This window comes from Ranitomeya imitator, chromosome 4 (assembly GCF_032444005.1).
Source record: "Ranitomeya imitator isolate aRanImi1 chromosome 4, aRanImi1.pri, whole genome shotgun sequence".
NCBI classification, from domain to species: domain Eukaryota; kingdom Metazoa; phylum Chordata; class Amphibia; order Anura; family Dendrobatidae; genus Ranitomeya; species Ranitomeya imitator.
In genome coordinates, this window is record NC_091285.1 from 57,955,143 (window position 1) to 57,982,659 (window position 27,517).

The 27,517-nt window shown below is 47.8% G+C and overlaps 2 protein-coding genes across 2 annotated transcripts in view; one reads left to right on the forward strand and one right to left on the reverse strand.

Annotated features, from left to right (window-relative positions):
- ZMAT2 (zinc finger matrin-type 2) overlaps positions 1–20,856 on the reverse strand; it is a 43,855-nt gene extending 22,999 nt beyond the window's left edge. The window contains exons 1-4 of the mRNA XM_069763759.1: positions 20,804–20,856; positions 17,157–17,250; positions 15,391–15,517; positions 405–478 (exon numbers count right to left, since the gene is read on the reverse strand). Of these exons, the coding sequence (XP_069619860.1) occupies positions 405–478; positions 15,391–15,517; positions 17,157–17,250; positions 20,804–20,821 (313 nt within the window). The 5' untranslated portion in view covers positions 20,822–20,856. The remainder of the gene's footprint in view (positions 1–404; positions 479–15,390; positions 15,518–17,156; positions 17,251–20,803) is intronic.
- Positions 20,857–21,269: 413 nt separating this feature from the next.
- LOC138675472 (histidine--tRNA ligase, cytoplasmic-like) overlaps positions 21,270–27,517 on the forward strand; it is an 89,570-nt gene continuing 83,322 nt past the window's right edge. Inside the window, exon 1 of the mRNA XM_069763761.1 lies at positions 21,270–21,319. The gene's annotated coding sequence lies outside the window, so the exon portion shown is untranslated. The remainder of the gene's footprint in view (positions 21,320–27,517) is intronic.

Sequence of the window (27,517 nt, forward strand, 5' to 3'; positions counted from 1 at the left end):
TATGGCTAGATCGGCAGAAAAATAAAAAAAATGGAAGGCTCTTTGTCTAGGAAGAGAGAAAAAAAACAAAGTGCCAAAATAGTTACCAACCTCTATTCTCACTATACAAATCTAGAACACATTGTTATGCAAAATTCAAGAAAATGTAGTTAGTCAGCAATCTATGAGATGCTGTTTGGCTCGAAAATCTGGCAAGTAAAAAAGAAAAAGGGGGAAAAAAATAACGCCGAGAAGTAACGTGTGCAGTGATCAGTTCTGATGATCTAGATCTGAACGGATGAAGAAAACATCATACTGATCTCCAGCGGACTGATCATTTATAGAAGGCAGAATACACTGCTGCCACCTGCAGGTCAAGGCAGGCAACTACACATGGAGAGAAATGCTGTATTTGGTTCACTTACGTTTTTTGCCATTGATGTGGTCCAAGAAGTTTATTGAATCTTTCACTACGCAGTCACAGACATTGCAGTAATAGCTGAAAGCAGAAAAGAAATCACTTTAAGTAAAGCAAAACACTGCGTCATTACATCTCAGAAGAATAATGTGTATGTAGGTACGTACAGAATGTACATGTATGTATGTATGTATGTATGTAATCTGTTCACACTTGTGCCATGTCTTCAGGTTATAACATATACTAGGAATTCTGATGGACCCTATTAACTTTACTGGAGTCCATTAGGGTCCAATTTTTTTTTTTTTTTGTTAAAGGAAAATTTGGAAGTTCCCCTTAATGCCCATGGGTCGTCACCATTCCTAAACACAAACTAAGTCAGCAGAGCCCAGTATCCACTCCTTAAAGGGAACCTGTCACCAGCTGACAAGTGACCACTTTTTGCTCTCCTCTTATTCCCGCTGTAAGCCCAATTATTCCACTTTTTTATGTTATCAAATCCGCCATACAGTTCCAGATAAAAGGGCCTTTATAATTTTAATGGACTTTACAAGGAGGTGTGGGTCACAGGATTCTCATATAAGTAGGTTGTTCTGCATAACTACCCTGTGTGCCGCACCCCTTTGGTAGAGACCGTAAACTTTTGCAATAAATAAAAAGGCCCATATCTCCGGATCTGTATGGAGACTGAAAAACGGCAATTCTCTATTTTTTTCTCCTGGGCTGGGTCTCACAATAATAGCAAGATGGCAGTTATGGGGGCTTCAGCAAGCCCTGGCTGCCATAAGACCCATGCGTATCCTGCGATCACTTAGCGGGATGAGATGGAAACCATACTGCATCAGCAACTGTTACATTGCAGTTTATGGACAAAACATAGCAGCATTTAAATGGTTAATCAGCAGTGATCGGAGCTAGCACTGGTTGCTGCTGCTACAGGCAGATGCCACATAGCTGGCATTTATCACAGGGGTATGGGCTCCTCTCCGGAGGCCATTCTATACATGCGGATTAGCGGTGGGAGAGCGGATTAGCAGGGCCATCGGCCAGGTCAGTAGTCTGTGAGACTCGAGAATCTCCGCTTATCTGTCGATTCTTCTTATGATCTGCCGGGCTAGTTAGATGGGAGCCTCGAGAAAGGCTCAGTGTGAGCCGAAACGTCCCCCAGACATGTGGGTCTGAATAAACTAACAATATAAATAAATATATATATATATTTTTTTCTCTTACTTTGGACATCAGCCTAAATCTACTACAGTAGAGTGTGTGCACATACACATAGCACATGCAGATGTGTACGTCTCCATGGTTACAGAGTGTAGTCAGACTCAGCAGTCAGGTGAATCCTTTAATTACTCTGTCTCATCAATTGACAAGCCATAAAGCCCCCTGCAGGGACCATCACTCAGACACTCAAGCACAGTACCGGCCAGCCTCAGCGTTATTGCCGGCCACTGCTTTCTGTCCAGCTGTGCTATGAAGCCACACGTGTCGGCTCTATTACAAGCAGAGGCACGCTAAAGCCCTTTGTAAAGAGGAAAGAGGTCACAACCTGATATTTTGCTCAATAAGAAATGCCCGGTCCCATAACTATGATACAATCTAAATGCTGTTTTCCAATGCAGCAAATCCCAGCGCGGCGGCTCGCACACGCCACATATGCTATTTACTTTAGGTTTGATATTTGGACAACCGTGTCTTCTCAAGTGAATCAATAGATTTTTATTAGCTGCGGGTCAACAGCCACCACAGAGCACCAAGTATTCTTTTATTGGAAATGCAAGGCAGTGTATGCACGCGACACAGTCTGGGGCAGTAAGAGGCAAAGTCGTCCCCGTAATGTTCCCGAAATATGACTAATATAATAAGGGCTGCTGGAATGTCTTTAATGTATTGAGGCTACGTTCACATTAGCGTTCTGCCGGGCTGCGTCGGACGCAGCCGCGGCGACGCATGCGCCCCTATATTTAACATGGGGGCGCATGGACATGCGTTTGCATGCGTTTTGCGATGCATGTGTCTTTTGTGCCGCAAGCGTTAGGGCGCAGAGGACACAGCAAGATGCATTTTTTTTGCGTCCAAAATCCGGCAAAAAAAAGGACGCATGCGTCGCAAAACTATGCGTTTTGCATGCGTTCTTGTTTGCATTGTGCGTTGCGTCGCCGACGCAGCCCCGCACAACGCAAATGTGAACGTAGCCTAAGTGACTTCAGGAACATTTACAATTCCTTTACCCACGGCAACCTGAAACTGAGAAATGCATACACCGGCCACAAAACGCTTCTAATACTTTCTTAAAGTGCATCCACCGATCATGTGGTTAGCAGGGCTTTGTCATGGAAATTAAGGAGTCGGAAGTTTGGCTTACCAGCTCCACAGCCCTGGTAGGGCTGTCGTCAGAGCCCATTTGGGTGGAGTCGGAGTCAGAGTCTGTGTCATGGAAATTGAGGAGTTGGAAGTTTGGCTTACCAGCTCCACCGCCCTGGTAGCGCTGGCGTCGGAGCCCATTTGGGTGGAGTCGGAGTCAGAGTCTGTGTCATAGAAATTGAGGAGTCGGAGGTTTGGCTTACTGACTCCACAGCCCTGGTGGTTCGATCTACCAGTATGTAAATGGAAGGGGAAAAACGGCTACAACCGGCTCCATCCCATAGCCCAGTGCACTTGTTGTGGGCTGGCTACCACGCCCCAGAAATGCTTAATCTAGCCTCCATCGTGGTAGTCACTCTAATCTGACCCATTAATCTACACCAACCTAGATCGATTTCCTCTGAACTAACATAAAAGCAGCAATTAAGGCTGGGGTATCACCGCAACTTTGGCCTTTGCTATTGCGTTGCTTATTTTCATGTACACTATTGATTTATGAAATAAAAATTAAAACGACGGTTACTCTTAAATCATCCTCAGCAAAAAGAAATCCAAAATGACCATGTCTTCTATAATAAGTTAATTTAGAAATGCACTGAGCCATGTCCTTTAGCTGAACGGGGAAAACTTTTCCCCTCTTTTTTTTTTTTTTTAATTAAAACATCATTTCCGAAAGCTTTAATTTTAATAAGTAACTAATACTTCTCACTAAGGCAGCTCCGTCACACTGAGAACTTCTCATCCTGGGTTCGCGGCCACTAAATTTAGTTCCTCCTTAATCTTCTGAAAATGCTATTTAATTAAACGAAGCTATGAGTCACATGGATTTGGGATGGCCCTGTAGAAAAGTTACTGCGGAAGGTGTCCAATAAGTCATGGATCTTAGAAGGTTCGCGAAAGGTGATCGGCTGCCGCTGTCACATCCAGATGAGAAATAAGGGCAAGTGGATGAAGTATTTGCTGGAGTCTCATCATATTACTTTTTATAGAATTTGTCCACCAGGATGATTGCCGTTTCAGAGTCTGACATGTCCGACTGATGATAGATCGTAAATGGACATCTCCAAATAAATACACGAGATGTGACTAGTGCAGAGGCAGAAAACAGAATTAAGACCCACCACATGCCCTGCTGATATTGCACAACCAATTCACCTCCCTTATTCACAGAGGTGAAGTATTTTACCGTAACACGACAAATCTTTAGCATGTTTCCTTAGAACGGTGTGGTACCCTTCCTCTGTTCCTAACCTAACCTCTTTTTCTCATCTTTCAGGATACATCGGGGGCTTATCTACAACATTCCAGAATACTGTAGATAAGCCCCTAATGCTGGTGGGTTTAGCTCATCTTCGATTTTGGGGGTGACAGGTTCCCTTTAAAATGCAACCCCTTCTCGACATACTGCTACGTCCTATGTTGTGTGCCAGTGTATTGAGCGGGCTCAGGAGCAGAGCCTGTTCCATATTGTGAATGCCAGCCTTGTTACACAGCCGGCATCCACCTATTACAGCAGATAAAGATGTTGTCCACTACTTTTTCAATGTCTGATCGGTAGAGGTTCGAGACCCGGCACACTTGACGATCAGCTGTTATTGGTGTCAGTGGCCAGAAACACTCACTTGCGGAGCTGCTTCGTCTTCGTAGAGAGTGGTCGCTGCAGGGTACTACACATTTGCCTCCTATTGATTTGAATAGGAGGCCGATACCCTGCCTCCGCCACTACCAGAAAACTGCCAGCTCCGCAAGTTAGGACTTCCGGGGAGCGGCAGCCGTCCCCAACAGGGCCAGCTCCAGGTTTTCATGGGCCCTGAGCGAAAGAGTCCCAGTGGGCCCCTTTAACACTTACCACAATTCATAATGTACGGATACGGCAGAGAAATAAAGGTATAGTACAATGCCAAAGATTTCACTTACTTCTTACTTTACATGAGTGATATCTATTGTACGTTCTACATTAGCTCAGAAACCGGACAGTATAGTCCTCTATACAGAATAATGAGCCCCATATATTGCTCCAAACAGAATAATGAGCCCCATATATTGCCCCATACAGTATAATGGCCCCATATAGTGCTCCATACAGTATAATTCGCACCACATAGTCCTCTTCTATACAGAATAATGAGTCCCATATATTGCTCCAAACAGAATAAGGAGCCTCAAATAATGCTCCATACAGTATAATGGGCACCACTGAGTGCTCCATACAGAATGAGCTGCATATATTGCTCCATACGGAATTGACCCCATATAATGCAACATACAGTATAGTGAGCCACATATAATTCTCCATAAAGTATATGAGGGCCCCATCTATTGCTCCATATATAATGGGCCTCATATAATGCTCCATACAGTATATGATCAGCCCCATACAGTATACTGAGTCCCATATATTGCTCCATACAGAATGGGCCCCATATAATGCTCCATACAGAATGGGTCCCATATAATGCTCCAAAAATAATTGGCCCCATAAGATGCTCCATGTATAATGGGCCCATATAATGCTCCATATATAATTGGCCATATAAAATGCTCCATATATAATTAGTCCCATAAGATGCTTCATATATTATTGGCCCCATATACTGCTCCATATTGAATTGGCCCCATAAGATGCTCAATATTAAATTGGCCCCATATAATGCTCCCTATAGAATTGGCTTCCTAAGATGCTCCCTATAGAATTAGCCCCATATAATGCTCCATATATGGGCCCCTTCTGATGGTCCCCATATATTGCTTCAAATATGACGTCATCGCGCCCTCTGACCTGAACGTCACAGTCAGGGGATGGAAGATGCTGCAGCGCTGGAACCGGGAGAGGTAAGTATCGCAAGTGCCGGGGCCCGGAGCAGGCGGGGGTCCACTGCCTGCTCAGGGCCCTGGCACTTGCCCGGGTGTTGACGCCGGCCCTGGTCCCCAAGAACAGATCGGACCCCGGCTGATCAGGCATTGATGACCTTATCCCAGAGGTGGTGGATATTTTTTCTGCCAAGGGCCATTTGGATATTTATACCATCCTTCAGGGGCCATACAAACTCTGCCCACAAAGTACAGCCTGACTCTGGCCCTGGTTTCAGGATGTAATCTTTCATCGCATGCCCTTCAGTGTTCAGTAGTGAACACTGCGTGTGTGCTAACAGAGCAAGAAGAAATTAATGAGCTGGTGGTAGTCAAAATACAGCTCCGTGCCCAAGAATGCGGTCCCTGAGAATCTGCCCGGGGGCCTGAGGTCCCCCACCCCTGACTTATCCAAGGATAGGTCATCAATCAAATTGTGGACAACCTTTAACTCCGATTAATCCCTTAAAGGGATTGTGCCATGAACAAAAGTTCACTTTAATCAACAGATCTGGGAATAATAATTTCCACAATTGGATGTGTTTAAAAATAATGTTCCTGTGCTGAGATAATCTTATACATGTGCTGTGTAATGGCTATGTCTGACTGTGCAGGGACATGGTCTGATCACACCACATCGGAGTAAAATATTTCACAGCCCGTTTTCAAACAATATTTTACCTAAAAGAAAGAATTAGCTGAGATACCGATGGTGAAATGTCTGTATAGTCTTTTGCTTCCTCCCCTGCCCCGGAGATGTGGTATGATCAGACCTGGAGTGGTTCTCATTGACTGCTAAGGTCTACAGTATTATACCCACTAGTTTACTCTTCAGGCCACAAAAATGTGCCAAATTCAAAACTCCTCCAGAAACCTTACTGGGGTGGGAAAAAGAGGATGGGTTGGAGCCAGATACGACAAAAAATTGCAACACTAGTTTACCCTTTACGTTAGATCAGTAGAAGTCAAACCAAAAAAAGTCAAAGAAGGGCGAGGAAGCCTAGGATCCTCAAATCTACCAAATCAAGGACTTGACCACTTCATTGTGACGGCCATGACGTGTTGTTCGGCATATGACTGCTGCAGCCAATCACTGGCCTCAGGTGTCATTCTTTCATGTGTTGTCCTTTCTGGCATAACTGCTGGAAACAGTGATTGATACCGTCAATACTGTGGGGGGGGGGTCAAAAAAGGTCCTACAGTTTGTTTATGTTTTGTAGCTGTTGGCCGATCCCTTTAATTTACAATCGATTCCCCTTTAACTTTGCTAAGACTTATTCCTTTGTCCCTGTGAACTGCAGACTCTGATGATTTGCTATGTTCTCATCACATGAAGCATTACACTGGATCAGAGTCTTTGTTCTGAAAACGCAGCCGTCTCCTCATCATGATGTCCCACCGATATTGCCACTGAGCCACAGCTGCCGATGAAAACACACTCATCAGTTACGAGTGGCCTCCTAAATCATCTTAGAAGGACGAGGCCACAAGGCCACGATCTCCAGGCTCAGCACACATTGCAATCAGCAACTGTTCCATGCAGCTTCTTAATAAGTGTGCTAACCAGCGCCGTAATGGTGTCTCATTGTCAGTCTTCTTAAGTTTCATCTTCCTTGACCCCATCGCTAACATTAACAATCCGTTCTTGCTAAATCCCAACCTGCTCTGCCCTCTGGCAAGGTTAACAAACAAAGCCAGACATGTATCTGTAAACTCTATTATCCTAATTCTGTCTGGGGCATCACTTCACTTATTGTATTCAGAGAGATGGAAAAGTATGACGGAGTTTCATAACCTCACAACTTACCATCCGGTGCTGGGGCCAGACCAATATCTCCCTCTATATGGCTGCCAGTGCGGATAAATACCACTCAGAGAGACAGAACTGTGCAGATTAAAGACTATGCCGTCTTACACAACGACCACTATTACATTAACCAAAATGGCAAGAAAATACAAATTGGAGCAATGGAGGGATATGCTGGACACAGTTTGAGCCTGGTGTATTCATTCTTTTAAAGGCAGAGGGGAGAGGAAGGGGCATTTCCACCCCTCATGAATACAGCAGACTCAAACTAGGTGTTGGGACGCGGAGTCACTTCTTGCGGACAAGCCATGAGACGGGATAGTCAAGGAGTTCAAGGACAAAAGCAAGGAGAGTACGTAATAAACAGAATGAAGAAACAAAGGCATATTGAGGTAATGTTTCGAGGTCAGTATGTGAGGAGGATAGCGAATAAGAGGGGTTAAACAGATGGATGGTCAGGATAAGGTCCAAAGTCAGGCAACGAACATCAAAACACAGAACGCTAGGCTCAGATAGACAAATCACACTGATTGCACCTTTGGCAGTGTTCTGGGAGTAACAGCCCAGTTAAGTAGCCTGGCAATCACCTTGGACAATGAACACCTGGAGACAGCCAACGCCTCCCAGTCTCAGATTGGATGGCCGAGATGTCATCAACACACAGACAGCTCAGTCAGCCCCTGCACCAAACTGGACAGCTGAGTGGTCAATCAAAGCACCGACAGCTTCAGCACACCCCTGCACCAGACTGGATGGCTGAGCTGTAGGCAACTGCATCCCAGACACACTGAGGGGTGCAACTGTGACAGGTGTCTGGTATTCTCTGATCAACCCTATTAGTGACATTTTTTTCTTTATTGCCCTTTTTTACTAATATAAGTGGACTTGACCACATATTATGCGGACCTTACATAAAGAAGCACAGTATGATGACAGATTCAATTTAAAGGGCTGAGCCCCAAAAAGTTATTCCCTTAAGTAGGATAGGTGATACCTTGCAGATCGCTGGGGAGGGCGGAATCAGGGCTCTGCAGCCCCATTCTGAATGCAACAGAGATTCACATTCATTGTATATGAGACTGACTACAGTGCCAGCAATTTCCGGCAGTCACAAAGTCAATGAATGAAGCAGAGGCCATGCATGCACACATCCACTACACTTGGGACAAGGCTCTAGAGCCCCATTCTTGGGGGATTTTAGAGCTCTGATCTCGGGACCACTTAGCATCTCAGGATTCGGACTTCCAGCGATCAGCAAGTTATCCACCATCCTGTGGAATTCTTGGGCATAACGTCTATCCATATGCATGAAGCAGGCGGCTTAGGAGCAGTGCTTGCTCCATATTCTTTGGATGCAGACTGTAACTGCTGTGATTGGAGTGGAAGGCTCCCATGTATGTACTCCTATACATTGGCATATATGGTAACTCATCCAGGAAAAGCTGGGTCAGGTGTAAGGTGTCTAGGTAAGCTGGATGTCCCTAGGAATCTATACTTTGCTAATGACTTTGGTAGCTCCCATTTTTGAGTTTGGTATTTGATGGAGTGATAGACAGGCTTGGGTTACAAGTAGAGTTGATGCAACTAGATTCGCAGGGCATGGACCATGGACAATGGCAGTAATGTATGGCAATGTATATTTGAGTCGGTAAAAATAAGGATAAGAAATGTGACACATATAAGTGATAGTGAATGGAAGGGGTGGTAGAGGAGAAAAGAAGGGGGAGGCAAAAATTGGAAAGAAAGAAAAAAGATAAATATAAGATAATAAGCACTGATGATCAATATAAAGGTGCAACAAAATATTATAAAATTTTTGTGCATTATTAGGTTTTGTATCTGCTTCTATCATTAATAATATTATATTTATATATTATTTTGTTGCACTGAATGTCAGTACGGTATTTATGTTATATTTATCAGTTTTGGTTCCCCATATTTGTTCTTTTACCAAAAATAGCCGCTACTTGCGCATGCGCACGCGCACTGCAGCTCCGATCCGCCTGCGGTGCTGATGGCATCCATAAGGGACAGCGCGGGTCATTGACATCACAGCAAACTTTTCCTTGACCCGCGCTGTCACCAGGATTGCCAGATGTGATGCAACTGGCAGCCAGGGACCCATTGCGCATGCGCTAAATTACTGTGGTTGGAGGCACATACACATGTGGGTAGGTGTATATAAATACACACTATACATGGTACCACACAGCCCCCCTACAGATTCACATCAGGGACAACTCCAGGCAATCATATTTTTCTGTGATCATTTCCTTATTACTATGTTACATTCAATTTTTACTATTCATATATCTGCTTTTTCTCAATGATTGAGGCATAGTTTTGAAACTTCTTCTGCATCGTTACGCCATTTTGTGGCATGACAATATTAATGTTACGCTTCAACTCTCTTGGGATTGTACATGAATGAATTGTCAAGTTTACTAGCTATACACTTATTATATTGTCTCCTCATCGGTGATCTACTATTCTGTATTGTAGTATTTATCTGTCAGTTCTAGGATGTATTAAGAGAAGCAGAGTCTAGATCACGTGAAGTAATTACCCTCCTCTTCTCCTCCTTGGTCAGACCTCATCTGGAATACTGTGTCCATTTTTGGGCACCACATTTTAAAAAAAGACATCAACAAACTGGAGCAAGTTCAGAGAAGAGCTACCAGAATGGTGAGTGGACTGCAAACTATGTCCTACGTGGAACGGTTAAAGGATTCAGGAAAGTTTAGCTACAAATATGTGTAGGGCTGTCACAGTGTAGAGGGATCATCCTTATTCTCATTTGCACAAGGAAACACGAGAAGCAATGGAAGGAAACTGAATGGGAGAAGATACAGATTAGATATCAGAAAAAAAACATTTTGACAGTGAAGGTGATCAATGAGTGGAAAAGGCTGCCAAAAGAGGTAGTGAGTTCTCCTTCAATGGAAGTCTTCAAACAGAGGCTGGACAGATATCTGTCGGAGATGGTTTACTGGATCCTGCATTGAGTGGGGGGGTTGGACTCTATGAACGTGGAGGTCCTTCCAACTCTAACATTCTATGATATACATTTAAAACTTGATATTTTTTTTATCCAATAATGGATCATGATTGATACCTCTTTATGAATTATCTTTTGGGGGATTATTGACTCCACTATATTGTAGTTTATATCCATTTGGGAGTTCCCTATGCAGTGGGGGACTAATAAAATATATATAGCAACCAAAATCCCATGTACATACTTAGAGACAAGGGTGGCAGAAAATATCTGTCTGCAAACCCAAATCAAAAATCAGCTCCAAATAGTATCAGATAACAACAGGAGGACAAAAAGAGCAAACTGATTATATCTAAAAGATATCATATCATTTTATTATATCATAGAAAAGGTAAAATGTCACAACAATACATAGAACACCAAAAACAATGCAGACTTATGAACCCCACCCACACCTATCCCCACCCCACATATACACTTCAATCCCTGGAAAAATCTAATATATAATTGCCTAGAATACTACTTCCTGCAATTTGTGCCAACTTCCTGTCCGGAGCTAATGTCCGGAGCTAATGTCCGGAGCTAATGTCCGGAGCTAATGTCCGGAGCTAATGTCCGGAGCTAATGTCCGGAGCTAAGTGACGTCAACAGTGTCCAGTGTCTGATTGGTTGCCGCCTGCTGCGAGCGACCAATCAGAAACGTGCCGTACTGTGACACACTCCGCCCGCCATTTTGGTGTGATTTTTGAATTTTTACCTCACAGCAAGTTTCTACTGCGTGGAGGCGGGCCCAGTGACGTTGCTCTTCAAGCTCCTGCCGAATTTCGTCAAAAAAATGATAATACCATTTACCAAAACTATATATATTTAGTTGTGAAGTGGTTCAGTGACATTTTCACACCAATTTTGAACTTTTGTTTGGTGTTTTCTCCATATACTGCCTATTATTTTTGTTCTTTCTTACTATTATTTATTAATTGTATTATTCTTACATTTGAATAAATAAAGTATATATGGATTCTAGACTCCCGATTCTTTAGAATCGGGCTGCCATCTAGTAAATAAATAAATAAAGATCCAAAGACCGTAACTCAGGGAAAAGACAGTGTGTCCATACATGGACATCAGGGAAGCAGCATGCATGAACCAGATGATCGGGAATAAAGTTACACCCGTCTATCGAACATCTAAGGTGCAATGGTGCATGGCAAGAAATGCAGCGCTTACCAACAGATGAGTGGAAACGAGGGGGGTGGATGGAGGGTTATATATATAAATATATATAATCTCCATGTTTTGGGGTTTATACTATTCTAACAACCGGACACCACTCAAATGGATGCCCCCCGAAGATGCACATTGTGAAACGCGCGTTGGGGTCTGCAGCAGGTTGGCTCCCATGGTCTGCCTATGCTTTGTTACTTTGAGTCATTTAATATACCAGTGTCAGTACTCAGCCCAGCTCTTTCCTGGATTTCACCTGTATCTGGAGTGTTACCTTATATAAATGTATGTCACTCCTTATTGACTTTTTACATAGGACTATCCCTTTCTAGTAGGTCTGTTTTGACCACTGTATAAACCTTGCACTGTGTACTTTATATTACTCTAGTCATAGCTGTTTTCCTTCAGGGTAATTCATGGCTTGATCATATGACTGACTTCTATTAGGCACACATATAGACCTCTATACCAGTAACTGGCTCAGACGAGGCACTAAGGTATCGCTACCCTTTGTATTTTATAATGGTTTACATTTCTATGATATCAATCTTGTATGCTTAAACTTGTAGTAAACTATATTATACTTTTAAGAAGTTATGTATCAGTACAATCCCTTCCAGATCTCATCTCACAGTGCTGCCAGCTCTGCCCCTCCAGCCCCTCCACTGACTGTTGTGCAATGAGATTTGGAGGGGATTGTAAGGATACAGAACTCAGCTGCATCTCTACATAGTAGCTCCACGAGATCAGTGAGGAGACAAAGGTGTGTTATTTTCTTCCTCCGTATGTTGCTGCTTGCTTATGATTGGTCAATCTCATGCAGAGGAAGGAGGAGGAAACTGGTAATGTGCAGAACTATAACCTAAATTTTACTAGCCAATATCTCCACAAAGCAAGTTGGAAAAAAAAATAAACATTCTACGGAGCTCTGCAGCCACTTTTTCACAATGTAGCCAGTTTAACATGCTGAAACTAATGACAAAAAATCCTTAATAAGTGATCACGGATTTCTCAAAAACAAGATGTACCTGAACACGACAGCAATTTTTTTGTTTATTAAATAAAGATGGAATTTAAGCATTTTATCTTGATCGGTAATTCTGCTTCCCAATAGATTGCTATGGGGTGGCGAGTGCTATAGGAACTATTTTAGGGAACTTTCGGGATAAAATGTAAAGGGGTGTCCCCAGTTTCTATATCTGTCGCCTATCCACAGGATAGGATTCAGGCTACCGCTCCAGTGAAAGTGCACAGCCCTGTTCTCAAGAGAGATGCAGGTTACTTTTGTGGGATCCATATACCATACAGTTATTGAGTGTTAGTTCCTATGGTTATACCACAAATGTACAAAATGAAAACACCCCTTCAATGCTTCTGACCACTGCACCCCTAAAAATACGAGTCCATGTAAGGCTTCTTTCACACTGGCGTCGGAATCTCCCCGTCGCAATGCGTCGGGGAGAGATTCCGACGCTAGCGTTTAACGCATTGCACAATGGAGGCAGCGGATGCATTTCTCCGGCGCATCCGCTGCCCCATTGTAAGGTGCGGGGAGGTGGGGGCGGAGTTCCGGCCGCGCATGCGCGGTCGGAAAAAGCGGTCCGTCAGGAGCAAAAAACGTTACATGTAGCGTTTTTTGCTCCCGACGGTCCGCCAAAGCACGACGCATCCGTCGCTTGACGGATGCGACGTGTGGCAATCTGTCGCAAATGCGTCGTCAATGCAAGTCTATGGGGAAAAAACGCATCCTGCAAGCACTTTTGCAGGATGCGTTTTTTCTGCAAAACGACGCATTGTGACGGATTGCAGAAAACGCTAGTGTGAAAGTAGCCTAACACTGCATTAGCTGTACCTCCTCCTTGCACAGCACACATTAAAAAGGTATTGTTGTAGTTAAATACACCCATTGAAAAATTAAAAGGTGCTATACAGTGGATATAAAAAGTTTGCATAACACTGTATGTAAAAAGCTCTTAGGCCATGTTCACACATTCCTGATTTCCCTGCTGTTTTTTCTGCACTAAAAACCGCAGCTCTTGGCAGAAAACGCAGGTGCGTTTTTTGGTGCGTTTTTTGATGCGGTTTTTAGTGCAGTTTTTTATGCAGTTTTCTCTTTCTAGGAAGTTTTTTTAGGGTTAAAATGGCTGAAAATACCCTAACCCTACCCCTAACCCTAGTTCTAACTGTAGTGGGGGAAGAAAAAAAAAAATTCTTTATTTTATTATTGTTACTACCTATGGGGGTGATAAAGGGGGGGGGGGGGCATTTACCTTTTTTTTTTTTTATTTTGATCACTGTGAGGTTATCGCAGTGATCAAAATGTGCCTGGAACGAATCTGCCGGCCGATTCGGCGGGCGCACTGCGTATGCGCCCGCCATTTTGGAAGATGGCGGCGCCCAGGGAGAAGACGGCCGGACGGACACCGGGAGGCCCGGTAAGCATAAGGGGGGGAGATTAGGGCACGGGGGGAGGGGCGTCGGAGCACGGGGGGGTGGCAGCCACACTCCGCCCACGCACTTCCTGCTGCAGCGGTTCTGCACCACAAACCGCAGAAAACCCGCAGATATTTTTTTCGTCTGTGGGTTTTACTGCGGGTTTGACCTCACAATGGAGGTCAATGGGTGCAGAACCGCTGCAGTTCCGCAAAAAGAAGTGACATGGTACTTCTTTTTTACCGCAGCTATTCAGCGCGGCTTTTTTCGGGATTTTCCGCAATGTGGGCACAGCAGTTCCTGTTTTCCATAGGGTACATTGTAATGTACCCTGCATGGAAAACAGCTGCGGACCCGCAGCGGCAAAATCGCGGCGGTTCCGCATTAAAAAAAGGATTGTGTGAACATGGCCTTACCAAGATGAATCATTTCACAATTTTTTTCACCTTAAAAATGTCCCCATAATCTGTACAAATCCAGTGAGAAACAAACTGAAAATTTTGAAGGGGACAATAAAAATAAGAAAACTAAAATAATGTGGTTGCATAGGTGTGAACACCCTCTTCTGATTGGGGATGTGGTCAAGTTCAGAATTAGCCAATCATTTGTAAACACATGTTAAATAGTAGTCTGTACCCAGCTGCCATCATGTTCGGTACAGTGATTCTGATGATCCCCATATAAAGTTTAGCCGTTCCAGCAGAACTTTAATGACATTGATAAAGATGTCAGTCACATACGTAATTAGTACAGTGCTTGTGTAGCTTACTGTACATGTAATTTATTACTGAATAAATTATTTCCTGAAAAAAATGGCAGGGAATCCCTGAAAATTTTCTTAACCAGCAGAGGGAAAGAGGACAGCTGGGGGCAGAAGCGAAGGGGGTAATACCCATGGAGCTTCACAAGCTATTAATATCAGCTCAGAGCTGTACACTAAGCCTTTAGTGGTTATTAAAATGGGGGACCTCAAAAAATAAAAAAGACATAGTGTCCTTCTATATTTAATAACCAGGAAAGGCTATGGAGACAGCTGGGGGCTAATATTAATAGCCTAGGAAGGAGCCAAGGATATTGGCCCCCTCTCAGACTAAAAATATCAGCTCTCAGCCACCTCAGAAAAGGCGAATCCATAAGATACACCAAATCTGGCACTTAGCCTCGCTTTTCCTACTTGCCCTGGTGCAGTGGCAAGTGGGGTAATGGCACTGGGGCCATTTTATAGAAGTAGTATAGGTTCTCGCTGTTTGAGAAAATAAAAGATGAATACATTAAGAAGAAGAATAACTCCATAGCCAGTTCAGGTACACTTACCCTCCCATCTCCGACTGAGGAGTTGTCTTTGTAATAACAATTGTTTTCCCCAGCTTAGACTCCAGGTCCACCTTGTAGTCTCTGTGCCTGAGCAGCTCTCGCTTGATAGGGGGCTGTAGTGGTTTGCCTAAAAAATGACAGAGTCATGAGTCGTTACAAACACAAAATTATATTTCAACTGGTCAACAGCTTCAATTTTTAAGACCGCCTAAATGTTGTACCCAAGGTACTAAATATAATTTTCATAGCATTTAGTAAACCTTTGGTGAAACCCTATAGCTGGAGAAGTCTCTTCCAGCACTTGGGAAATCCCAAAATTACCAGTAGCAAAATGTCAAAGGCCTGGTTTTCACTTGTGGACTACATTGATTACAGTATTTTCGATGCAGCCTTAGACTTGCCACCAAAAATACTGGAACCCCATTAGACCTTTAAAGCGCCACTCCAGTGTTTTTTGTTTATTTCAGCGTTGGAGTGGTGCTAGGAGTCTAAGTTATATACTTTACAGGCGCCATCTTCAGTTGTTCCAAACATCGGTCCAGTCCAGCAACGCCATCTTGTCATAACCATAACTTCTGATTGTCCAGCAGGGCTGTGGATTCGAAGTCGGTGTAGTGGAGTCAGAGCCCATTTTGGTGGTGTCGGAGTCTGTGTCATGGAAATTGAGGAGTCGGAGGTTTGGCTTACTGACTCCACAGCCCTGCTGTCCAGAAGTTAGAAATAACAGTCAGAAGTTCTCAGTGTAAGTCTATGGGACCCTCGTTCTGGGTCTCATAGACTTGCATTGGGTAGTGGCTTCCAGCAAACACGGGAGTGATCCGGCAGGTCACAAAGTGCTGGAGACCAATGCTGGAGTGCGTGCTGAGCCGTGCACCCTATCCTTGTAATTCAAGCGACATTTGAAAAAGACCCAGGACTGGTCAAAGAGTAAAATAGGACTTGTCGCTCTATATTTTCTGCCCTGCACTTTGGTGAAATTTTGTACTGTAACTAAATATAAACGATCATTTAAAAAATTCTCAGTGCGAGTGCGGCTGATCTGCCCCTATCATACTAGTTTAAAAGCATGTGAATGCAACCAGTCCGCCATTTGAGGGACTTTTTTGTTGAGCTCAGTCGGGTGCAATACTGAGCTCAACAACTTACACGTCTCAAGACCCAAAGTCGGAACGGATGTCCCCAGTTCCAAAGACATTCTACTAAAAACAGGTGTTAAAGCAAACCCGTCATATAATTTTGGAGGTCTTAGTGAGACCAGATAATGACAGAGGGTTAGAAGCTGAGCTCTGTGATATACAAATTTATATAGATTTCTGTGTAAAAAGCTGTGTAAACTTTTTCAGGGCTCAGCTTCTTACCCCCTGTCCCTGTAATATCTAATCTAGGGGTCCTGTAGGTTATTTTCAACTTTTCAGAAATTCGACTCCAAATAATATGGCGCTGTATAAAATGGCATTCAGGGTCTATACCTTATATCATATGCTGCTGTGAGTTACGGTAATGTATATAAGTAGTACGCATACGCTTTTAAGTGGAAAAGTCCCCCATTTACAGACAAGCCCACTGTCCCATTAGCCAACGTGGGACAATCAAGTATTGTGCAGTCTGGCAAACAGCATTGATCAGAGAATACATGGATGGTCTTGTGTCTTTATGAGGGGTGCGCGCTTTCCATCCTCCTCTCCCGCAACCATACGTCAATCAATGCCGGAAATTGGTTAAAACGCAGAGGGGACGCAAACATTAGAAGGAAGAATATCACCAACCATCTTTCTTCTCTCGCTCTTCTGTAATTCGCCTCTGTGCAAGTTTCTCATATTCATCTTTATCCCACTTTCGACGGAAATCTGTGTTCTTGGACTGAAAAGAAGGGAAGATGCATTAATAGTGCAGGAGGCTGGGCAGGTAGTGTGACTTTACTGGGGAACTATTGAGAACGTTTCTTGCCCTATGAGTATCCTATCCAAAAACTGCCCAGAGAAAGAAGATTTGGAAGACGACAGCATCATCCACCATGACAGAAGTACGAACATCTTAATGGGTGAAAAAAGAAAGAAAAAAAATGAAATCACGGTGAAGACAGTTCTTCTGAAAATGTGAGATGCTGTAAATCTGTTACCAGAACAGTCCCCTCTAATAACTGCCTCCTTAAAAACAAGCCAGAGGCTGCTGAGGGGCCCTGGAGTGCCTGTGCACTTTTAGTTTAGAGGGGGCTTCAATAAGCATACCATGAGGGGTGTGTTAAATGCCCCTTCCCTCACCTTTGAGAATAAGGGTCAGTGCACATGTTGAGTATTTCCATGCGTCCTTGATGCGTGTTCACACATTGCATTTAACCGTACATTTTTTTCTGACAAAAATAGTCCCATTTTACTATCCCTACAAAGTGAATGTGATCAAAGGTTGTCATCAACCAGAGCGGCCACACCACACCCACCAGTGGTCGTCCAAAGGCCACAACATTTGGCCAGTAGAGCAGTAAACCATTGGCCACCACATTGGATGTGGCTTGGCAGCACGATTAATTGCACCTTGTGGTTTCACTCTCAGGCTATATTCACACACTGCTCTCTTCTGAAAATAGTAATGCCCAGCTTTCAAGAGCTCCTTCACATGGCAGTGAATCATCAGCTTCATCAACAATGACATCAGTTTCTCTCTGATGAAAAAAAAAGGTTTCTCCAGCTTCTCCATTCTGCCAGGCCATGAATACAGACAGCACTCAGATGACATCGGGTTTTTCAGGACCCATAGACTTTTCTGCCAAATTTGATCAGACACTTGGATCAACATCAGACATGTCTACGCCATTTGCACGGACCACTCGTGGACATGTGAACAGCCCCATACACTATCAAATGTATAAGTACTATCCGTGAAAAACAGATTGCACTTGTATGCGTAAAACTGACGTTTGAATGAGTCCTAAGGGATTCAACACCAAGCTCTGCAAAGACTCCTGATCAGCTGCCATTTTCATGGCAAACAAATCACATGTGAGTGAACGGAGCGCAAAATCTGACACAAAGGACTTTTCTGGGTAACTCCCGCACTGCTGATTTAATGAAGACGTCAGTCCAAGAGTACTGTTAATAAATTTGCAATTTTTTTTATTCAGCGAGTTTCAAAGTGACTTCTTGTACGGGAAACAATCACACAAGATCCCCGTTAGCACCATGACAAAGTCTCACGGTGCAGAGGCGAGATCACTGCTGTGAAATTCTACCAGTGAACTGCGGTGACGTTCTCACAGTGTTAGCGGGGATCTCACAGGGGTCACCAAAGCTCAGCCCGGCCGGGAACACAGCCTCAGTGATCAGAGGCAACCTCGAAGACGTCACCGCCAGTCACTGACGCTGTGATCACAGCAGCTCATTCATCAGTGGTTCTCAGCCTGGACGGTCGCAGCTTGGTACTGTCCAGGTTGAAAACGGTTTATCCTCCAGACATGGATATGAGGGATATTGTTGTTTTCTTTTTGTTTTATTACAAGAGACGAGGGCTTCAGTGGAATTATGCGTTAGGTGAGTATAACTATGTTTATTATTTTTAAATAAAACAGTAAAACTGTGTTTTGTTTTATTTTAAATAAAAGACTTTATTCTGGTTGTATCTTTATTTACCATGTAGCTATAGGATTAGTAATGGATAGGTGTCTTATAAACGCTTCTCCATTACTAATCTGTGGGCTTGATGTCACCTGACAATACAAAGGTGATATGAACCCCTCAAGGATGAACCCCGCTTGCCACCGCTGCAGGGCAAGTGGGGAGATCTGGGAAAAGCGCCTCATATATGCGCCTACTCTGGGTAGCTGTGGGCTGCTATTTTTAGGCTGGAGGGGAGCAATATCCATGGCCCCTTACCAGCCCCCAGCTGTCAGCTTTAACTTGGCTAGTTGTCAAAAATGGGGGAACCCACGCATTTTTTTTATTTAAATAATTAAAAAATATGGCGTGAGGACCCGTCTTGATAACCAGCCTTGCTGAAGCTAACAGCTCAGGGTTGCAGCCCCCAAGCTATGAGTTTTGCCTGGCTGGTTATCAAAAGTACAGGGGAACCCACACCTTTTTTTTTTTTATTATTATTATTATTATCTATTTACAGCACAGGAGCAGCTGAAAAATACTCCCATCAGCAGCTCATTCTTTCACTGTTATCAGCGGCAGCAAGCGTCGGCTGATGGGAGCAGTAGTCCAATCGGCTGACACCAGGGAGCGGAAGTCAATTTTATGCCTCCGATGACAGCTGTGGGTTAACGCTGTCATTTGTCAGTGTGGACCCCTGGCTGTCTGACTGGCGGTAATGATTTTAGCGCCGATCAGAAGCTGCGTTTGTTGTGCTGTCATACACATGACAGGGTGACAAACACTCAGTGTTCGGGGGGGGGGAAAAGGGGCGAACGCAAACGGTAACATGGACTTCCTGGTGAAGTTCGCGTTTGGTACGGACGACAAACTTTACTGTTAGAGTTCGCCCGTCTCTAGTCACATTACGCTCACCTGAAAAGGTTAGAGGGCATTTTTTTTAGATTTAGCCTGAAAGCCAAATATCCCTAACTTTCTGTTAGTGTGTATAATTTACTAATCTATATCTACATATATCGTATCAACGTGTCGTATCTTCAGTGTTGTCCCATGAAAAGAGATAATACAATATTGACAAATATGTGAAGGGTGTACTCGGCTTTGTGAGATAGTGTGCATGTAAACAAAACGGAGCACACCCCTCACATTTTGGTCAATATTTTAGATCTTTTCATGGGACAACAATGTAGACACGACACTGTGATACAATGTACAGTTGTCAGTATACAGCTTGTATAATAGCGTCAATTTGGTGCCCTCAAAATAACTCAACACCGCCATTTTGTCTACACCCAAGTGATAATAACCAATTTGTACCCAAAGTGCCAATATTCTGTGTGGCCAGCATTATTCTCCAGCACATAGCGGGCACTGGAGCCGTTCCCTCCTCTCCTCCGAGGACCCCCGCAGATGCTCTGTAGGGTTAGGTCTGGTGACAGCTAGGCCAGTTTCTGCTACACCACAGTGAATGGGGGGGTAGTGCTGTCCCTGAGGTACCACAAGTCTCAGAAGCCCACCGAGGGGTTTCCTGCTGCGGTCACAGTACCCCAATCTGCCCCATTTTACGGGGTCGCAGCTGCACAGCACAACCTGCTGCCATGCTGTAGCCCCGGCCTTATGGACTCCAGGTTTATCACCAGATCATGACTGATTATCAACACAGTAGTCTGGGAGTTGTAGTCCCACACTACTCCTAAATAAAGCAGGCAGCCATTGCGCAGAATAACTATCACTGCGACCTCGGCGCTCTCCGCACAGAACCGGCCTCGGGGAGAACCGGGCACCGACACCAGGAAACACCCGGCAGCCGCTCCGCAGCCACTCACCCCACTTCCTGACGCCATCTTGCACACTAGAAGCCGACGGTCGCGCCGAGTGACGTCATGCGGAGTGATAGCTCCTACCGTCACCATGACCACGGCTCAGCCCCGCCCCCTCCAGACCGGAGTCTGGGAACCTTTCTATACCACTCAAAACGACATGAAACGTTTCCATACATATTTATATAGTGATATCATATCGTAAATATTAAAGGATATCAAATATATCTGCAAACGAAAACATTGGCGACACTTTCGGGTATCTATGTATACACCTGGCACCATATTTAGTGTGGGCATTTCAAAAAATGTAAATTTGTAATATGTAGTAGTTTCTAAACTTAGTGGGAAATGTATGGCGTCACTATGAGATTAATGTGCTGTACTCGCACTATTGCGTCATTATGAGAGGTATGCAGCTGTACTGCGCTAAGCCATGACGTCACTAGCCGGCCGCTCATACCATAGAGCTACGAGAGGGTAGACAAGTCACTGCGTGTGGAGCAGATGGAGTCACGTGGGGTGAGTGCTGGAGAAGCGCTGAGGAGCCCTGCAGTGCTGTGCGGGCAGGAGGGACTGAGGGCAGTGAGGAGGGAGAGTGTAGTGTCAGCCAGCCCATGCCTCCCCCACAGTAGTGTCACCCAGAGCCCCCTGAGTAGTGTCAGCCAGCCCGTGCCTCCCCCACAGTAGTGTCACCCAGAGCCCCCTGAGTAGTGTCAGCCAGCCCGTGCCTCCCCCACAGTAGTGTCACCCAGAGCCCCCCTGAGTAGTGTCAGCCAGCCCATGCCTCCCCCACAGTAGTGACAGCCAGCCCATGCCTCCCCCACAGTAGTGTCACCCAGAGCCCCCCTGAGTAGTGTCAGCCAGCCCATGCCTCCCCCACAGTAGTGTCAGCCAGCCCGTGCCTCCCCCACAGTAGTGTCACCCAGAGCCCCCCTGAGTAGTGTCAGCCAGCCCATGCCTCCCCCACAGTAGTGTCAGCCAGCCCGTGCCTCCCCCACAGTAGTGTCAGCCAGCCCGTGCCTCCCCCACAGTAGTGTCACCCAGAGCCCCCTGAGTAGTGTCAGCCAGCCCGTGCCTCCCCCACAGTAGTGTCACCCAGAGCCCCCCTGAGTAGTGTCAGCCAGCCCGTGCCTCCCCCACAGCAGTGTCACCCAGAGCCCCCCTGAGTAGTGTCAGCCAGCCCATGCCTCCCCCACAGTAGTGACAGCCAGCCCATGCCTCCCCCACAGTAGTGTCACCCAGAGCCCCCCTGAGTAGTGTCAGCCAGCCCATGCCTCCCCCACAGTAGTGTCAGCCAGCCCGTGCCTCCCCCACAGTAGTGTCACCCAGAGCCCCCCTGAGTAGTGTCAGCCAGCCCATGCCTCCCCCACAGTAGTGTCAGCCAGCCCGTGCCTCCCCCACAGTAGTGTCACCCAGAGCCCCCTGAGTAGTGTCAGCCAGCCCGTGCCTCCCCCACAGTAGTGTCACCCAGAGCCCCCTGAGTAGTGTCAGCCAGCCCGTGCCTCCCCCACAGTAGTGTCACCCAGAGCCCCCCTGAGTAGTGTCAGCCAGCCCATGCCTCCCCCACAGTAGTGTCACCCAGAGCCCCCTGAGTAGTGTCAGCCAGCCCGTGCCTCCCCCACAGTAGTGTCACCCAGAGCCCCCTGAGTAGTGTCAGCCAGCCCGTGCCTCCCCCACAGTAGTGTCACCCAGAGCCCCCCTGAGTAGTGTCAGCCAGCCCATGCCTCCCCCACAGTAGTGACAGCTAGCCCATTCCTCCCCCACAGTAGTGTCACCCAGAGCCCCCCTGAGTAGTGTCAGCCAGCCCATGCCTCCCCCACAGTAGTGTCAGCCAGCCCGTGCCTCCCCCACAGTAGTGTCACCCAGAGCCCCCCTGAGTAGTGTCAGCCAGCCCATGCCTCCCCCACAGTAGTGTCAGCCAGCCCGTGCCTCCCCCACAGTAGTGTCAGCCAGCCCGTGCCTCCCCCACAGTAGTGTCACCCAGAGCCCCCTGAGTAGTGTCAGCCAGCCCGTGCCTCCCCCACAGTAGTGTCACCCAGAGCCCCCCTGAGTAGTGTCAGCCAGCCCGTGCCTCCCCCACAGCAGTGTCACCCAGAGCCCCCCTGAGTAGTGTCAGCCAGCCCATGCCTCCCCCACAGTAGTGACAGCCAGCCCATGCCTCCCCCACAGTAGTGTCACCCAGAGCCCCCCTGAGTAGTGTCAGCCAGCCCATGCCTCCCCCACAGTAGTGTCAGCCAGCCCGTGCCTCCCCCACAGTAGTGTCACCCAGAGCCCCCCTGAGTAGTGTCAGCCAGCCCATGCCTCCCCCACAGTAGTGTCAGCCAGCCCGTGCCTCCCCCACAGTAGTGTCAGCCAGCCCGTGCCTCCCCCACAGTAGTGTCACCCAGAGCCCCCTGAGTAGTGTCAGCCAGCCCGTGCCTCCCCCACAGTAGTGTCACCCAGAGCCCCCCTGAGTAGTGTCAGCCAGCCCGTGCCTCCCCCACAGCAGTGTCACCCAGAGCCCCCCTGAGTAGTGTCAGCCAGCCCATGCCTCCCCCACAGTAGTGACAGCCAGCCCGTGCCTCCCCCACAGTAGTGTCACCCAGAGCCCCCCTGAGTAGTGACAGCCAGCCCATGCCTCCCCCACAGTAGTGTCACCCAGAGCCCCCCTGAGTAGTGATAGCCAGCCCATGTCTCCCCCACAGTAGTGTAACCCAGAGCCCCCTGAGTAGTGTCAGCCAGCCCGTGCCTCCCCCACAGTAGTGTCACCCAGAGCCCCCCTGAGTAGTGTCAGCCAGCCCGTGCCTCCCCCACAGCAGTGTCACCCAGAGCCCCCCTGAGTAGTGTCAGCCAGCCCATGCCTCCCCCACAGTAGTGACAGCTAGCCCATTCCTCCCCCACAGTAGTGACAGCCAGCCCATGCCTCCCCCACAGTAGTGTCACCCAGAGCCCCCCTGAGTAGTGATAGCCAGCCCATGTCTCCCCCACAGTAGTGTCACCCAGAGCCCCCCTGAGTAGTGTCAGCCAGCCCGTGCCTCCCCCACAGTAGTGTCACCCAGAGCCCCCCTGAGTAGTGTCAGCCAGCCCGTGCCTCCCCCACAGCAGTGTCACCCAGAGCCCCCCTGAGTAGTGTCAGCCAGCCCATGCCTCTCCCACAGTAGTGTCACCAGAGCCCCCCTGAGTAGTGACAGCCAGCCCGTGCCTCCCCCACAGTAGTGTCACCCAGAGCCCCCCTGAGTAGTGTCAGCCAGCCCGTGCCTCCCCCACAGCAGTGTCACCCAGAGCCCCCCTGAGTAGTGTCAGCCAGCCCATGCCTCCCCCACAGTAGTGACAGCTAGCCCATTCCTCCCCCACAGTAGTGACAGCCAGCCCATGCCTCCCCCACAGTAGTGTCACCCAGAGCCCCCCTGAGTAGTGATAGCCAGCCCATGTCTCCCCCACAGTAGTGTCACCCAGAGCCCCCCTGAGTAGTGTCAGCCAGCCCGTGCCTCCCCCACAGTAGTGTCACCCAGAGCCCCCCTGAGTAGTGTCAGCCAGCCCGTGCCTCCCCCACAGCAGTGTCACCCAGAGCCCCCCTGAGTAGTGTCAGCCAGCCCATGCCTCTCCCACAGTAGTGTCACCAGAGCCCCCCTGAGTAGTGACAGCCAGCCCATGCCTCCCCCACAGTAGTGTCACCCAGAGCCCCCCCATTATCAGTATAACGACAGCCCACTCATGCCTCCCCCCACATTAGTGACACCCACAGCCCCCATTATTGGTATGACAGCCAGCTCATGCCTCCCCCACAGTAGTAACACACAGAGCCCCCCTACAGAGCCCCCCTTGTTATCAGTATGACAGCAGGGCCATTCCTCCCCCCCACAGTAGTGACACCCAGAGCCCCCGTTATCGGTATAATGCCAGAAAACCCATGCTTCCCCCCACATTAGTCACACCCAGAGCCCCCATTATCAGTATAATGACAGCAGTGCCATGCCTCCCCCCACATTAGTCACACCCAGAGCCCCCGTTATCGGTTTAATGCCAGAAAACCCATGCCTCCTCCCACATTAGTCACACCCAGAGCCCCCGTTATCAGTATAATGACAGCAGGGCCATGCCTCCCCCCATAGTAGTGACACCCAGAGCCCCCGTTATCAGTATAATGACAGCAGGGCCATGCCTCCCCCCACAGTAGTGACACCCAGAGCCCCCATTATCAGTATAATGACAGCAGGGCCATGCCTCCCCCCACAGTAGTAACACCCGGAGCCCCCATTATCAGTATAATGACAGCAGGGCCATGCCTCCCCCCACAGTAGTGACACCCAGAGCCCCCATTATCAGTATAATGACAGCAGGGCCATGCCTCCCCCCATAGTAGTGACACCCAGAGCCCCCATTATCAGTATAATGACAGCAGGGCCATGCCTCCCCCCATAGTAGTGACACCCAGAGCCCCCGTTATCAGTATAATGACAGCAGGGCCATGCCTCCCCCCATAGTAGTGACACCCAGAGCCCCCGTTATCAGTATAATGACAGCAGGGCCATGCCTCCCCCCACAGTAGTAACACCCGGAGCCCCCCTGAGTGACAGCCAGCCCATGCCTCCCCCACAGTAGTGTCACCCAGAGCCCCCCTGAGTAGTGACAGCCAGCCCATGCCTCCCCCACAGTAGTGTCACCAGAGCCCCCCTGAGTAGTGACAGCCAGCCCATGCCTCCCCCACAGTAGTGTCACCCAGAGCCCCCCTGAGTAGTGACAGCCAGCCCATGCCTCCCCCACAGTAGTGTCACCCAGAGCCCCCCCATTATCAGTATAACGACAGCCCACTCATGCCTCCCCCCACATTAGTGACACCCACAGCCCCCATTATTGGTATGACAGCCAGCTCATGCCTCCCCCACAGTAGTAACACACAGAGCCCCCCTTGTTATCAGTATGACAGCAGGGCCATGCCTCCCCCCCACAGTAGTGACACCCAGAGCCCCCGTTATCGGTATAATGCCAGAAAACCCATGCTTCCCCCCACAGTAGTCACACCCAGAGCCCCCATTATCAGTATAATGACAGCAGTGCCATGCCTCCCCCATAGTAGTGACACCCAGAGCCCCCGTTATCAGTATAATGACAGCAGGGCCATGCCTCCCCCACAGTAGTGACACCCAGAGCCCCCGTTATCAGTATAATGACAGCAGGGCCATGCCTCCCCCCACAGTAGTGACACCCAGAGCCCCCATTATCAGTATAATGACAGCAGGGCCATGCCTCCCTCCATAGTAGTGACACCCAGAGCCCCCGTTATCAGTATAATGACAGCAGGGCCATGCCTCCCTCCATAGTAGTGACACCCAGAGCCCCCATTATCAGTATAATGACAGCAGGGCCATGCCTCCCTCCACAGTAGTGACACCCAGAGCCCCCATTATCAGTATAATGACAGCAGGGCCATGCCTCCCCCCATAGTAGTAACACCCAGAGCCCCCGTTATCAGTATAATGACAGCAGGGCCATGCCTCCCCCATAGTAGTGACACCCAGAGCCCCCGTTATCAGTATAATGACAGCAGGGCCATGCCTCCCTCCATAGTAGTGACACCCAGAGCCCCCATTATCAGTATAATGACAGCAGGGCCATGCCTCCCTCCACAGTAGTGACACCCAGAGCCCCCATTATCAGTATAATGACAGCAGGGCCATGCCTCCCCCCATAGTAGTAACACCCAGAGCCCCCGTTATCAGTATAATGACAGCAGGGCCATGCCTCCCCCCATAGTAGTGACACCCAGAGCCCCCATTATCAGTATAATGACAGCAGGGCCATGCCTCCCCCCACAGTAGTGACACCCAGAGCCCCCATTATCAGTATAATGACAGCAGGGCCATGCCTCCCCCCATAGTAGTGACACCCAGAGCCCCCGTTATCAGTATAATGACAGCAGGGCCATGCCTCCCTCCACATTAGTGACACCCAGAGCCCCCATTATCAGTATAATGACAGCAGGGCCATGCCTCCCCCCACTGTAGTGACACCCAGAGCCCCCATTATCAGTATAATGACAGCAGGGCCGTGCCTCCCTCCACATTAGTGACACCCAGAGCCCCCATTATCAGTATAATGACAGCAGGGCCATGCCTCCCCCACAGTAGTGACACCCAGAGCCCCCGTTATCAGTATAATGACAGCAGGGCCGTGCCTCCCTCCACATTAGTGACACCCAGAGCCCCCATTATCAGTATAATGACAGCAGGGCCATGCCTCCCCCCACAGTAGTGACACCCAGAGCCCCCATTATCAGTATAATGACAGCAGGGCCGTGCCTCCCTCCACATTAGTGACACCCAGAGCCCCCATTATCAGTATAATGACAGCAGGGCCATGCCTCCCCCACAGTAGTGACACCCAGAGCCCCCGTTATCAGTATAATGACAGCAGGGCCATGCCTCCCCCCACATTAGTGACACCCAGAGCCCCCGTTATCAGTATAATGACAGCAGGGCCATGCCTCCCCCATAGTAGTGACACCCAGAGCCCCCGTTATCAGTATAATGACAGCAGGGCCATGCCTCCCCCCACATTAGTGACACCCAGAGCCCCCGTTATCAGTATAATGACAGCAGGGCCATGCCTCCCCCATAGTAGTGACACCCAGAGCCCCCGTTATCAGTATAATGACAGCAGGGCCATGCCTCCCCCCACATTAGTGACACCCAGAGCCCCCATTATCAGTATAATGACAGCAGGGCCATGCCTCCCCCC